The 15,795-nt window shown below is 38.5% G+C and overlaps 1 protein-coding gene across 11 annotated transcripts in view; it reads left to right on the plus strand.

Moving 5' to 3' along the window:
• Positions 1-560: 560 nt before the first annotated feature.
• Positions 561-15,795, plus strand: part of BCO2 (beta-carotene oxygenase 2) — a 53,319-nt gene continuing 38,084 nt past the window's right edge. For 4 of the 11 annotated variants that reach the window (XR_009564955.1, XR_009564956.1, XM_030837025.2 and 1 more), the window contains exons 1-4: positions 643-693; positions 2,435-2,510; positions 3,277-3,388; positions 13,785-13,989. Coding sequence is in view for 8 of the 11 variants with exons in the window: in XM_030837025.2 (XP_030692885.2) it covers positions 668-693; positions 2,435-2,510; positions 3,277-3,388; positions 13,785-13,989 (419 nt within the window). In the remaining 3 variants the exon portion in view is untranslated. Of the gene's footprint in view, positions 614-642; positions 694-775; positions 854-2,434; positions 2,511-3,276; positions 3,389-4,426; positions 8,540-9,871; positions 9,894-13,784; positions 13,990-14,757; positions 14,856-15,795 lie in introns of those variants that run through there. The other 7 variants (XM_030837054.2, XM_030837032.3, XM_060304044.1 and 4 more) reach the window with 7 other exon arrangements.

The following is a 15,795-nucleotide window of genomic DNA, read 5'->3' on the forward strand; positions in this document are numbered from 1 at the left end:
TCCCCATAAGGCTAAACTTCAAATACGTGAGCCACGTGTGTTACAAAATTTTTTTTTCAAAGCTGCCAATGAAGTTGATTAGTTATTGACACATCAAGAAGGGAATTTTCTCAACCGCTGTGATTCCGAAAGTTTGGTTGCACCAAAGAGAAAGAGGTGAAGGAACGGAGGTTCTGGATACAAAGTCTCGGCTTGAGGGCCAGGGGAACTCAGGTTTAAACCGTTGCTGCAGACCCACCATCTGGGACAGGATGTAACTTTTACTTGGAAAGTGGTGGTGGTGTGCTACTATTTCGTGTTCCTTTTCTGAGGTTCCAAAAGGCTGGGACACACCCGCCCTTCCTCTGGCAGTTCTTCCTTGGTCTTTCTTGAGAAACCAGTCTCAGATCTCTCCCTTCTTCCCCAGACACTAACTCGGAGGTGGCGAGTTCTGTTTCACGGAGACCCCCAAAGCGAGAGGCAAGGCGGGAAAAAACCCCCTCTCCTCGGCAGCGCGGGAGGCGGTGCAGGCGCCTTACGTAATCTGCGCGCTGCACGCTGGGAAATCCGCCTCCCCGAGCCTGCGCACTCGCGTGTACGCCGGGCTTCCTCGTTCCTGTGCTTTGGCTGACGAGTAAGTTCCCGATGCCGTCGAGCCGCAGACTGCTCTCGGGCAGGGGCTGTGGGGATGAGCGCCGATGAGAGTGTGACAGGGTGTGAAGCAAGGCAGTGAGAGAGGGTGGACACTTACCCGGAGGGTCTCTAGTGGGGCTGAAACGCTAGTGGGGAAGAAAGGAGGGGCGCGGCGGGAAGTGAGTAGCAAGATAGGTGGGATGGCCTGGTAGGCCGAGATGGCGGTGGGAGGAAAGAGAAGGTGAGGAGAAAATGGTTGCACAAGGCCTGGGGGTAGTGCTTGGTAATGAGGAAGGCACCAACACCTCAGATTGCACAGCCGGGGTCAATGGCTGTGAATGGTATTTGTCACAGGTGGGGAGGCCCAGCCTCTAGACCAGGCCTTGATTCAGCTGAGGGCTTAAACTATGACAGAAAATCTGTTTTTACAGAAGCAGAATTACCTGATTAGAAGAGTTTTGATTTGACATACATGCATGTTCTTTTACTTTGAGAGAGGTGAGAAGAGGTGTAAAAGGAAAAGGGAAGAGAAAAAAGAGGAAGGGAGACGAGAACCACTCTCGTGTTTGCTTCTCTGAAACATTCTCAGACTTTCCCAGGCAGAGTGAGCACTACTGTGCTTGTGTAGTATTTTCAGCGTCTTACCGTTATAGCGCTTAAATTTATATACTAGAAAGTTACCGACAGGAATGTAGAAGCACTATATGGAATTTACTAAACAGACATCTTTTTTTTTTTTTTTGGTACGCGGGCCTCTCACTGTTGTGGCCTCTCCCGTTGCGGAGCACAGGCTCCGGACGCGCAGGCTCAGCGGCCATGGCTCACGGGCCCAGCCTTTCCGCGGCATGTGGGATCTTCCCGGACCGGGGCACGAACCCGTGTCCCCTGCATCGACAGGTGGACTCTCAACCACTGAGCCACCAGGGAAGCCCAAAACAGACATCTTTATTATTTGTTGTTGCTGTCTTTTTGTCATATATGTGAATATTATACATGACTAAGCAAACAGATTCATTACAATTTTCCAGGTCAGCAGAGTTTCTCAAAAAGCAAGCAAAGTAAATGGTAACTTGAGTGTAGACAGAGATCCTTATCTGTTAGGGTGTAGAGACTATACCATTCTAGGTTTCAACATTTTTCAAGTTTAAACTTAATCTTTCAGACTCCCAGGGAAATTATCTTCAGAATTTATGGGAAAGTAATTTAAAAGTAAAATTTGATGCTATATGAAGGTAAGATAGGACAGTGGAAACAAAAGTCTCTTGTAGACTAGAAGAGATCTTGGTTCTAGTCTGGCACGATTTTACATGTTTGAATTTGGTCAACTATCTCTGCCTCTATTTTCACATCTGTAAAATTGAAATTGAATTAGATGAACTGTAAGATTTGTTTCAACATTAGGATTTTGTGAAGGCTGAAAAATCCTGAATGAATCCCGATACAAGGCAGAAAGTGCCAAAGAGACAGGCTTGGCCGACTGCATATAGAGAGAGTAGAAGAAAATCATGGGAATGGCAGGTTGGCCCAGGTGATATATGACTTTGGATGCTCTACCATAGAATTTGAGCTTATTCTGGAGCAATGAATGGTCAAGGGAAGGTTTTTTGAGTTAAGGGAATGCAGTAATCAGAGTTTTGAAAGACTGCCCAAACAGCAGTTGGTAGAATGAAACAGAGAAGGGAGAATTTGAGTAGGTTAGGTAAGTGACAAATAATGAGAGCCCAAACTAACAGTGGCAGGAGGAGTGGAAAGAAAGGGAAGGATTCAAGAGAGCTGCAGCATGAGTTTGTACCTAAAATTGACATTGCTCTAAACTTTGCAGCTCTTGCCTCCAGAATATGGCCAGTCACCTTGTAAAACCTGATTCTAGAAATTGCAAGAGACCAAGAGAGTTGGAGGTAATCTTTGTGCTTGTGGAGCCTTACTCTTTTATTTTATATACGTCTCAAATTTTTTCCATTAAAGATAATTCTACTGATAAATGGAATTTAATGTCTTCATATTCCCAGAGCTGGGATTGTCCCAGCAGGAACTATGTTGACTCCAGCTGCCTTTTCACTAAGTATAGGCCTCCAGGAAACTATTGGGAGGTTTCTTTGTGGTAATTTGTGATCTAGAGACAGAAGTGGGTTCATGCCTTTATAATACATAAGACTTTACATAATTATTTTGATATCTAAGTAGGATACCTAGGTACTATACTTGCTGATAGTTTTGAAAAAGAGCACTGCATCCTGCCTTTCGTCACTACTACCCCACCAATTGATCTGTTTACATTTGGAACATTATTTGTTCCCTTAAAGATTATGTTATCTTGCAAAAATTTGCAAACATATGGCTGTTATCCAAATGAAAGTTTTGCTCTTTTGCTATGGAAAACATCTGCTGGCTCAAGATACAGGAAACTTTTTCATCAGGGGATTAATACTATTTTCAAAGTCTAAACACATAATAAAATTATTATGTTGAACAAAGTTGGGCCTAAAAGTTTCCTGGTTAATAAAATTACAAATAACTAATCAGGACACAAGAGTATATAATTTCCAGCATGTTTGCTTTTTTCTGAAAGAAGTTTTATTTGCTTTTTTTTTTTTTTTTTAACAGAATATATATCTTAAGCATCTTGCTAGCAATTTACGTATTTTCTCTACTTTCGTTTGTTAGCCTCAAATGCCAGATAGTCCACAACTGTCCTGTCTTGGAAAATCAGATTCTTCTTTCTCTGAAAGCTCTGGACTATTTTATAAAGATGAAGCCCTGGAGAAAGATTTGAATGGTGATCTATAAAGTGCTTGTATTTCTATACATTGATATTATAATATGGAAAGTTTATTATAGTTAACTTAGTGATTTATTTTTGAACAGATATGAGCAAGGAAATTAATCTAATGTTGTCTACATATGCAAAGATCTTAAGGCAAGTACTTATAGTATATTCTCTTGATTTTACACACAGAAGTTTTCTTCTGGAAACTCCGTAATGGGAAGTTTAGTGCAGGGGCTACAAAACCTATCTAGTAATTATAATTTTGAAATTTCTTATTCTACCTCAGTTTCTTATAATAGATTAGTTGTTTATTTTCAAAGACTACCGTTTCTACTAAACATCTTTTGATACTCTCAGAGTTGAAACGAGGCTGGATATATTTTATTCTCTAACTATCAATAGATGATAAAACACTTAAATTTTTATGAAAAAACTTTCAGAAAGATACCATTTGGTGAAGTTAACCATAATAATAGAGTGATATTAAAGATAAATATATTTATGAAATGTTTAAATATTATCAATATATATGAAGGCTGAATTTAAATATTCTATTGGCCTGAGACTATAATGTTTTATAAGGTGTTTTTTAAAACCACTGGACAGTCACTGTATTTGAATAATGGTTTGTGTGGCTGTTAAGACAATGTATATAGTTTAGTATTAGAATTATAATGTGTAAGATACACATTCTGCTGTGTGAAGGGACTTTGAGTAGTCAAAAATATTTGTGGAACTAATTTAACTTTTACTGAGCAGTGCTTGTAAATTAATGAAGCTTTTTGATGTACAAAGCCATTTAAATGAAATAGCTAACAAATATAGTATAATAGAACACGTCACTATGATAGTGTATTTAGATGTTATGACTATTTAGTTTAATGTAAAACTTTTTTTCCCCATTAGTGAGAGAGCAGCAGTAGATGCATCTTACATTGACGAGATAGATGGACTCTTCAAAGAAGCCAATACTATTGAAAACTTTCTAATACAGAAAAGAGAGCTCCTGAGACAGAGGTTTACGGTGATTGCAAACACACTACACAGATAAAATTGTGTACTTAAAATAAGCTGAGAATTTAAGCCCAGTATTGTTGTAATGAAAGAATGGCATTTGTGCTCTGAATGCTCTCCAGTTGTTAAGAAAATGTATACCTTAAATATAGAAGGGGAAACTCCTTAAATTTCTTTTCTCGATTTAAAAGGGGCATTAAGCTGGACATTAATATGATACATAGCTTTTCTTTTGAGAGTCAAATATTTGTCATATTTTATAAAAGTGTAAACTATTTAAATTGTATATGGAGCCTCTTCTTTTTTTTTCTTAAACCTCCTAACCTTTCTTAAATTTCTAAGACTCAGTGAGTTAATTTGATAATATTTAACAACATTGCACTTTTTCTTTTAGAATATTTTGTTTAAATAGCAGATAGATAGCTTTGGAGATGGTTTTAAGATGTTTTTCATGGTCAGCATTGAAAAAAATTAAAACCCAAAAGTAATTTGTCCAGTTTCTCAATATGTAGTTAAACTGTGCTATTGCTATTTAATATTACCATTTGATTATTTTCACTATTATTATTATACATTGCTAATAAAAATTTGGTTTAAAATTATTGTCTTGTGGTAAAATAAAAACCAGAAATTACTAACCAGAACTTTATATGAATTGACTTTTTTACACATCAGCCATATCAATGGTACAGTTAATGAAGTATATTTAGAAGCCTTAGCAGCTAGCTGTGTGGTATAGGATAAAGATTAGTGGTCCAGAAGTAAAGAGATTGTTTAAACAATTCAATCTCAGTGAGTCATTTCAATCCTATTATAATTCAGAAATTGAATTCGGACTAGGAAATCTCTACTATTTATATAGCTGAAAAAATTCTCCCTTTGTTGGAAGGTACTGCTATGATTTTATTGAAAACTTTTAATGTTATATAATTACATGTGATAGCTGTATTGATCAGATTTTTAAAAATCACAGCACCAATTGTTCAATCATACAGATAATTCGATCTATTATTTGTATATTTTGCCTATATAAGCAATTACAAATTTGGACATATTTACAGGCAGTACTACAGGGAATTTGGTATTCCTCAGGTGGACAGCATGTTTGCCTTGCTGCCTTCTAAATGTTAAAATCTCATTTCATCAAATTACTATTTTAAGTCATATATACCACATATAATAAATATTCATACAAGAAAGCACTGAAAACAGTGAAATAAAAGAATATTTACTAAAAGTATTGGTTATTAAGTGGAAAAAATACTTGATTTGTAGAGGGATATGTTAACGTCACAGGATAGGTTGGAGGTCAATGAAGATTAGAAATGGGATTTTTAAAATTTTTTATTAAAAAAAATTTTTTAAACATCTTTATTGGAGTATAATTGATTTACATTGTTGTATTAATTTCTGTTGTATAACAAAGTGAATCATCTATACATATACATATATCCCCATATCCCCTACCTCTTGCGTCTCCCTCCCACTCTCTCTATCCCACCCCTCTAGGTGGTCACAAAGTATCCAGCTGATCTCCCTGTGCTATGCGGCTGCTTCCCACTAGCTATCTGTTTTACATTTGGTAGTGTATATTTGTCAATGCCACTCTCTCACTTTGTCCCAGGTTACCCTTCCCCCTCCCCATGTCCTCAAGTCCGTTCTCTACATCTGTGTCTTTATTCCTGTCCTGCCTCTAGGTTCTTCAGAACCATTTTTTTTTTTTAGATTCCATGTATATGTGTTAGCATACGGTATTTGTTTTTCTCTTTCTGACTTACTTCACTCTGTATAACAGAGTCTAGGTCCATCCATAGAAATGGGATTTTTAAATACTGAGTGCAACAGGAAGACTGTCTCTGAGTTGATATGACAAATCAGCTGGATTTTGAGTTATTCTGTTACCTGAGAGTTATTTAATGTAAATACAGAGATGACTCTGCTGGCCTATCATCATTAAGAAATGTTCTTGAGTTATTTTTTTCCTAAGCATTTGTTATTAATGTGAAAGATAAGGCTAACATTGTTTCAGAGTGGATTTCGCATTATATTTGTTATATCTTGATAGTGTCACCATTGTTCAGCATCTGGTTCTTCCCTGTGTAGGTTAAATTTGATCATTTCATTGGGTGTGTATAAGACTAGGGAACTGATTTTTAGTCACAGTGTGTTTACTGGTCAGAACATCTACCTCCGGGGAAAAAGTTCCTGAAAGCCTAATTAATGCTTATTTTTTAATCAAATTGGATGTCTTTGGTACCATCCACATGAGAATCATTATCTCACAACTGGAAATATGCTATTGCAGGAATATATTTGCCCTTTGATTTATACTTATCACTCATTTCAATAAGATTTCATGAAGTTTATAAATTATTCTTCACTAATTACAAATCAAAATATATTTTGAGTCTCTTTGTACATCATGATCTGCTAGACACTGTGGGGAGTACAGAATAGTTTAAGATACTCTGTTCTCCCTTCTGACAAGTTTGACCACTCTTTTTTTTTTAACATCTGTATTGGAGCATAATTGCTTTATGATGGTGTGTTAGTTTCTGCTTTATAACAAAGTGAATCAGCTATACATATACATATATCCCCATATCTCCTCCCTCCTGCGTCTCCCTCCCACCCTCCCTATCCCACCCATCTAGGTAGTCACAAGGCGCCGAGCTGATCTCCCTGTGTAAGCACTCTTTTCTTGAAATACACTTACGTGTCTTTGCTAGGAAGACATGATATGTCAATGTTAAAAGTATTTCTGTGGCACTAACTCCTTTTAGTGGAAGTTACTAGAAGGCTTTCGCAAGGGGGTCAGATAGGTAGATTTTTTTTTTTTTTCTTTTTTGCAGTACGCGGGCCTCTCACTGTTGTGCCCTTTCCCGTTGCGGAGCGCAGGCTCCGGACGCGCAGGCTCAGTGACCATGGCTCACGGGCCTAGTTGCTCTGCGGCATGTGGGATCTTCCCGGACCGGGGCACGAACCCACCTCTCCTGCATGGGCAGGCGGACTCTCAACCACTGCGCCACCAGGGAAGACCAGATAGGTAGATTTTTTTTTCTTTTTTGGTACGCGGGCCTCTCACTGCCGTGGCCTCTCCCGTTGCGGAGCACAGGCCCCGGACGCGCAGGCCCAGCGGCCATGGCCCACGGGCCCAGCCGCTCTGCGGCATGCGGGATCCTCCCGGACCGGGGCACGAACCCGCGTGCCCCGCATCGGCAGGCGGACTGCCAACCACTGTGCCACCAGGGAAGCCCCAGATAGGTAGATTTTGAAATGGGTTTTTGGAAAGGAAAGGGAGGATATTTCAGGCAGGGAAAAATTTGATCAGAGGCACAGAAGAAAAAAACGTGGTAAGTCATTTTACTGGGCTGAGAATTCACAAAGGGGAATAGTGTATCATCTAAACTGCTAGAGAGCAGGACAGAATCTGTTCTCAATTTGTAGCACAGTATTTGATACATTGGAGCTCAGAAATGTTAAATTAATAAATTATTTATGATTATTAGTTTTTTAAGGGTATACCTTCACAGGGCTTTAGTCATACTGGATTGTTAGAGAATGTTTTGCAAATTAAGTGAATAGAAAAGGAAAGGTGAGATGCTAGAAAGGCAGAGAGACAAAGGATGAAAGGTAGGTTGTGGCCAGATTGTAAAGTCCTTTGTTGACAGATTAAATTTGGACTTTATTCTGTAAAGGAAGAGGAGATCTGAATCATTCAGAGGAGAGGAGTGGCGTAATGAAATTGATCCCCTGGATCAACTGAATTGTAGTGTGAGGACAGATTTGGAAGAGGAAAGTTTAGGGAGGGAGACCACTATTGGTGGTCCAATTTCAGTATTTCTAACAGCAACTTACTATAGATAGGTTGTTGGGATACTTGTTCTGGAAATGAGACCAAGAGTGGTTGCAGGCATTTTGAAGTCCTGCCCTTTAATCCCCACCCCCTTCTATTCTGTCAGTGAGCCAGGGACAGCCCAGGAAGTGAGCGTTTCACTGCCAGTCAATGTGAGGATTTGGAAATCACAGGATCTGCTGCTACTGAACTCGATACAAAGATGTTTTTTCAAATCTTTCTACGTTTTGTCAGCAATCTTTCTACCATTGTAACTGGTTTCCTTTCTGTGGTAGTACACTGGATTCCAGGTAGGGGATTTGCCCCTTCCTCTTCCTCTTTCTCCTTTTTCTACCAGCCTGAACTTAGATCTCTGTGCCTCTTTCCTGAAGAATACTAGGGGCTTCTGAAGTTTTCCAATCTGTGTGGAGCAGATACAGGCGGCAGCACTGCAGAGCTGGGAGTTAAAGAAGATTGAGTCAGGATTTGTTTACTTGTTTTCAGGGAAACAGCCTTTCTGTTTGTATATTTTATACAACATAAAGAGGTGGGATTCAGGGTTTAGGAATTCTCTTGGATCTGCAATAGGAAGAATATTCACTATTTAGAATTTTCTCATTTGAGAATCACTGCTACATGTTCTAATGTAAATGTTTGGTTCTTCTGTTTGCATTCTGGGGGACTGCCTTAAAACCTCTGTTTATTGTTTTGTAGCTTTCTGTTGTATCTACTAACTGTTACATGATTTTATTCTTGAAATTGGCTGATATAGAGCTATTAGACATCATACTGATATGCACTAAAAACTTTAAAGTTATTTAATTCGGGGGTGGTGGTGATGGTGTGACGAATTGGGAGATTGGGATTGACATATATACACTAATATGTATAAAATGGATAACTAATAAGAACCTGCTGTATAAAAAATAAATAAAATTCAAAAACAAAACAAAACAAAAAAACAAGAGAAAACCTCATTGTCCTTCAACCACACATTCCCATTGTTCTTGAAACCTGCTTTATGGGGGGATGGCACCTGAAGAGGGAAAATAACAACCGCCCAGGCTGTTATATCTTTCTGATAAATACCAGGCTGCAGTCACTTGTGAACGTTTCCCTCATTAGGTTTGGGTAATTAATTGCTGAGTCTTGCTGCTTTCTTTTGAGAAAGGGACAGTATATAAAATATATCTTATAAAAAAATATGCTGCATCTGATTTAAGAATAAATGCTCAATTTCAGGGCTGCAAAAAAATGAAAAATAAAAAAATAAATTATTTAATTCAGTAATGTAGTGCTTGCTCTACGTAAGGCAATGTGTTAGGTAATGGGGTGGAGACAAAAACAAGACCCTGTACTCAAGGAGTACTGGTAGTAGAAGTCATAAACTATATTCATCTTTATCACACTAGGTGGAGTAAGACAAATGCCGTGAGAGAGCTAAAACAGATGCTGTGTGATTTCAGACTAAGGAGAATCAGTTCTTACTATATGAAATGGGAATATTGTGTTTATGAAGATGGTGACATCTTGAAGGATGCATCACCTTAAGTAGATGAGAAATATCCTAGGTGAAGACAGCTTTACGATTATGATGAGAAGAGACTGGAGAGCGGTCCAGTTTGGCTGGAGGAGAAGGTATTAGTGAGAGGCATTACTGGACAGGTAGGTTGGTGTGAGACTGTACAGTGCCTTCATCAATGCCTGGCCAAGTAGTTCAGACCTTATTTGGTAGACAGTGAGGAGTCATTAGTAAAGGTTTTATAGAGGAATATACAACACAATCAGATCTGTGGCTTAGAAGATGAATTCAGTAGCAGTGCTCCCTAATGCTTTTACGTTATAGCTCACATAGAAAATGATAATATTTTTACTGCATAGTGGAGTAAATTGGATGGGATCTGGAACCCCATGAGCTGTGTAGAGCTGGAGGTGATTGACATGGGGCCTCGGCCATCCTAAGGACTAAGGGGATCAAGAGGCCCACCAATTAGGAAGCTCTGGCATAGATGATAGCTTCCCTATCTAGTTTCAATGTAAGAGGCTGTGATAATATCCATCTAAGAGGTTGTGAGGACCTAAATTATGACAGTAGAAAGGAAGTTACTGCTAGGCAAGAGAATATGAGGCATCAGTGCTTATGAGAACAGGTTCAGGCTGCAAGAAAAATTGGAGGAGCTACCCAGGAGAGGTGGACTGGTAAAAATCTTTGCAAAGGATTTGTCCCAGGCACCCTTGCAAACTTCTGAGCCCTAGTAATATATAATGGCTACCCTATATCATCCCCTTGTCCTCTTCCTGGCATTGTGTGGGTATAATCAGCAGAATTTAACCACTTACTGAATGTTAGGGGGACAGTGAAGGAAGACAAATTCAAGGCCCACAGAGATTTTGAAGCTATGTTATTTAGCAGGTGGGAAAATTGATTTGGAAGGGAGAAAATGAAAAATTCTCTTTTGACATGTTGAGAGTCACCTGCAAGAAGTAATTGGTGAAAATAAGGGACTAGATGAGATTACCAAGGGAGAGTGCTGAGGTTAAAGAGTAAAGGTCCAAGGTCAGACTTTAGGAACACATTCATGAGGTGATAAGAAGAGGAACCAATAAAGGGAATTAACTTTTGGAAATTATCTATTATTATTATATTTAATTATGATGATGGACTTGAACAGGAAGTTTTATCTGCCTTTTATTCTCATTATCCACATTTTATCATTGAAAAATCTGAGGCTCAGAGTGATTAGTAACTTGCCCAAGGTTGCTAGCTAGTAAGTAGGAAGCTGGCATAAAGCAAACAGAGGAAGCAGGAAAGTTAGAAAAGTGCAATGTCTCAGAAGCTAAGAATAGAAAGGGGTTTAAGGAGCTGGTGCCTACAATATCAAGCACTATGGGAAATATGAAGAATATATAATAAACTGCCACCAGGATGCTATGGAGTACAGAACATATAAACATGTAAATGTTTTCTAAAATGTAACATGTTTTAAGTTCATGAATCTCTATTAAGACAAATACCCAATCAGGGTATTCAGTTTACTTCTACTTAAGTAAGAGGAGTAAAAGATCTGACCTCAGGCAACTTATTTTAATCTAAGAGTGAAAATAAGATAAATATGCATAATAATAATAAAAGTAGTAAGATAAATACCAGAGGATTTCCTTTTCTAAGTTTTCAAAGCATCCTCTTTATACCTCTAATCTTGTGGTTCTCAAATTTTATTGTAGTATGCCTAAGAATACCTGCTTGCCCTACCTCAGAGATTCTGATTTCTTAGGTCCAGAGTGGGGTCCATGAATCTGCTCATTAGCAATAACACCAGGTATTTCTGTTACAAGTAGACCCCAGGCCAGACCTTGAGAAATAATGCTCAAACAAAACGCTGACTACAGTATAAATGATCTACTTATATGTCTGTTTCCTAGGCAGTGAGTTCCTTTACGTTTGAGTTCTAACACTTTTTATCCCTCAGCAGTGCCTATCACTTTGTTGAATGAATAAATAATTCAAAGAAAGAAGATATTACATCTTGTTGATTGGTCATTGAAAGCTACATAAATAATAGGTAACATTGTTTGAGGGACTTCCATGGTGGCGAAGTGGTTGGGAATCCGCCTGCCAATGCAGGGGACACAGGTTCGATCCCTGGTCTGGGAAGATCCCACATGCCATGGAGCAACTAAGCCCGTGAGTCACAACTACTGAGCTTGTGCTCTAGAGCCCGCAAGCCACAACTACTGAGCCCCTGTGCCACAATTACTGAAACCCAGGTGCCTAGAGCCTGTGCTCCGCAACAAGAGAAGCCGCCGCAATGAGAAGCCCATGCACTGCAATGAAGAGTAGCCCCTGCTCACCGCAACTAGAGAAAGCCTGCACGCAGCAACAAAGACCCAATGCAGTCAAAAATAAATTTAAAAAAAATTTATAAAAAAAGACTCAAAAAATTGTTTGAGTATTTACTATGTTCTAAAAACTTAATATAACCTAACCTGTTTATTATTTATAGCCTTAGGAGAAATAAGGATTATTATTATTCCTATCTTAGAAGGAGGAAGCAGCACAGAGAGGTGGTCTTCCTCAAGGCTAATTATTTGGAAAATGGGAGGCCAAGATTTGAACCCAAGCATTCTAGAGCCTGTCAGAGCCTGGGCCCACACTCTTAAGTATTACACTATGCTGCCTCTTAAAGGAAATAGCATTTCAGATAGACTTTGAACAATAGATAAAATTTCCTTAGGGATAGATTAGTGGGAAGGACATTCAGGGTGAAAGTGAATTTTCTTTGGGAAATCAGGAAATAGTTGGGTTTGACCAAATTGTTACTTATAGGAAAGTAGAAGGACTCAAGCGCTCTAAACTCAATTTTTGAAAGAGTTGAAAGAAGTGGGATAATAGATACAATATTATAAAATGTTCTGCTAAAACAATAGTGTCCCTATGTTTTAGTTAGGTTTTCTAGTTTAGACTTCATCACTGTTAAAGTTTTATGAAATAAAATAAAAGACTATATTTTATAGTATCTAATTAATTATGTACTTGACCACCCCTCTGTGTTAGGAAATACTGCCTGTGAACACTGAATAAATATGAAATAAAGGGATAATTTTCAGCTCTATTATAAAATAATGACTTTTTTTGTGGCTTTTGAATTTCAGGTAATTTCAGACCAGGTTTCACTGCATAATTTAATTTATGATACCTTTTTCCTAGAAAATGCCATGTTCACTCATGTGTGTACCATTAAAATAGCAGAAATTAGGGGCTCCCCTGGTGGCGCAGTGGTAAAGAATCCGCCTGCCAATGCAGGGGACATGGGTTTGAGCCCTGGTCCGGGAAGATCCCACATGCCGTGGAGCAACTAAGCCCGAGCGCCACAACTACTGAACCCACGTGCCACAACTACTGAAGCCCACACGCATAGTGCCTGTGCTCCGCAACAAGAGAAGCCACCGCAATGAGAAGCCCATGCACTGCAACGAAGAGTAGTCCCCACTACCCACAACTAGAGAAAGCCACGCAGCAACGAAGACCCAACGCAGCCAAAAATAAATAAATAAATAAAAATTTTAAAAAATGGCAGAAATTAAATTGCAGATCCTATTAAATTCTCATAAATCACTATGAAATCTTTGGGATCACATTCTGGTGTACCTAAAGTACTGAGGTCAATGTAATTATGATAATATTGAATGGTGGGTATTTTTTATTATAACAATGATGTGTAGCTATTAGTACATCTGTGCTTAGCATGTAGATTCAGTGTTGTGAAAAGACCAGCATTGTTCAACTATGAGAAATGACAATAGTGGTAACTAAAGTCCTGAGTTAATTCTTAGGCAGATTTGTACTGCAAGAACACAAAAAGGATTATTGTGGTTCAAAAATGGAGAACCAAAGAGTTGGTGGTCTGAGAATGAGGAAGAAGAGGACTTTGGGGACTATATTTGGTGTTAGGTTTATACTTCTCTTACCAGTAGATGAGAATATTGTCTGTGGAGAAACAGGAATGTTCATAGAAGATTGGTAAAATTTTTGTGCTTTTGATTTCCTCTTCACAGTGTTGAAGAAGTACATGGAAAATACTCATCAGAAAAAAGTGATTTTCAGTAAGCGGAAGAGCCTTCCATGTATTGCACCACTTTTAACCACGGTGGAGGAGACTCCGCAGATCATCTCTGCTCGAGTCCGGGGACATTTTCCTAAGTGGCTCAATGGCTATCTGCTTCGAATTGGACCTGGGAAGTTCGAGTATGGGAAGGATAAGTAAGCCTTGATTTTGGAGAACAATTTGGATTTCTTAGCATGGACTGGTTCTATGGAATATGCATTAATATCTGCTTCCTCTCTGAGGCTAACATTGCCATGCGCTCCCTTTGATTACAGATGAGGAAACTATAGTCTACAGAAAAAAAATGGAGATTTAATTCTTTTTTAAAAGTTTTGACTTTTCTGCTTTGCAGAATATTGTAAATTTTAAGTCATCTGAAAGTTTATGCTAAAAGAGAAGTGTCAGGAACTATCTATAGGACTAGCAAGCTCTATTTCATCACAAGTTCCTGAAGGAAGGGGCAATGTCTTCACCTCATACCACTCCCTTACCCAGTACTCCCCAGACACGATGGCTCTTTCAGTTCCTCAAACCAGGCATGTTTATTTTTGCTCAGGGTCTTGGCATTGGCTTGCTCATCTCTCTTCCCAAGTCTGATTCTTGTCATTCAGATATGAGCTCAAATTTCACATCCTTTGAGCCTTCCCTGATCTCCCAATCTAAAAATGCTACTATTTTTTATATTACCTATTTTAATTCTCTGCATTATCAATATCCAGCATATTTTTGTTTGTTTATTTATTTATTAGCTGTGTTTCCTCACTAGATGGCAGTCCCATGACGGTGGGGATGTTTTCTTGTTAAACCCATATCCCCAATATCTAGGATAGTGCCCTGTACTTAAATAGCACTCAATAAATATATGTAAATAACTGAAAAAATCCAATAACTCTTTAGTGAATTATTTCTCTGTGTGTCTACAGGGACATGAAGTGATGTGAAGAAACCACTATGGTCAGGAAAAAACCTACTAATCTACTAATCTACTGGCTGTACTAATTTACTTTTTCACCAACAGTGCGTGAGTGTTCTCTTTTCTGCACATCCTCCCCAACACTTGTTATTTCTTGTCTTTTCAATAATAGCCATTCTAACAGGTGTAGGGTGGTATGTCATTGTGGTTTTGATTTGCACATGCCTGATGACTAGTGATGTTGAGCATTTGTTCACGTACCTGTTGACCATCTGTATGTCTTTTTTTGGAAAATGTCTATACAGATCTTCAGCCCATTTTAAAACCAGGTTTATGTTTTTTTGCTATTGAGTGTATGAGTTCTTTATATATTTTAGATATTAACTGAATTTGTTTGCCCTCATTTAAAAAAATTTCATACTGTCATAAGCCTTTTTATCTGTGTTGCTACAAAATCTGAATGACTATTACTTTTAATGGCTGGATGATATTCCAGAAATCACTGCCCTTTAAGAAAATATGATAAAATACACATTACATAAAATTTTCCATCTAAAATTTGCCAACTATTTTTGAGCGTACATTCATTAGCATTAAGTACATTCACACTGCTGTGCTATCATCACCACCGTCCATCTACTTTTCATCTTGCAAAACTGAAACTCTGTACCCATTAAACAGTAACTCCCATGCTCCCCTTCCCCAAGCTCCTGGCAACCACTTAATTGTACCTTCTATTAGTTATATCATTCCTGTGGGCCTAGTGGGAATCTGATTACGGTCCTATTGTGTTTCTCCAGCTGTTGTTAGAAACATATCAAGAATTAGGGGCATGTTTAAGATATATTTCTTAATAACCCAGATATTTTAATTTGCTGAACCTGTTGCATCTTGTCTTTACTGAATATTAGACTTTTAAAATGCCACCGCTAGAAGGAAACAAAATGCAGTGTTCTTCCACCACCCTACCCCTCCCCGACCAGCTGCTGCAAGAAGCCCTTAAGAAGTTACTTTAAATGCTTAGGGTAATGGCTGGGGGGCTGGGAAG

Source organism: Globicephala melas, chromosome 8, assembly GCF_963455315.2.
Source record: "Globicephala melas chromosome 8, mGloMel1.2, whole genome shotgun sequence".
Classification (NCBI taxonomy): Eukaryota; Metazoa; Chordata; class Mammalia; order Artiodactyla; family Delphinidae; genus Globicephala; species Globicephala melas.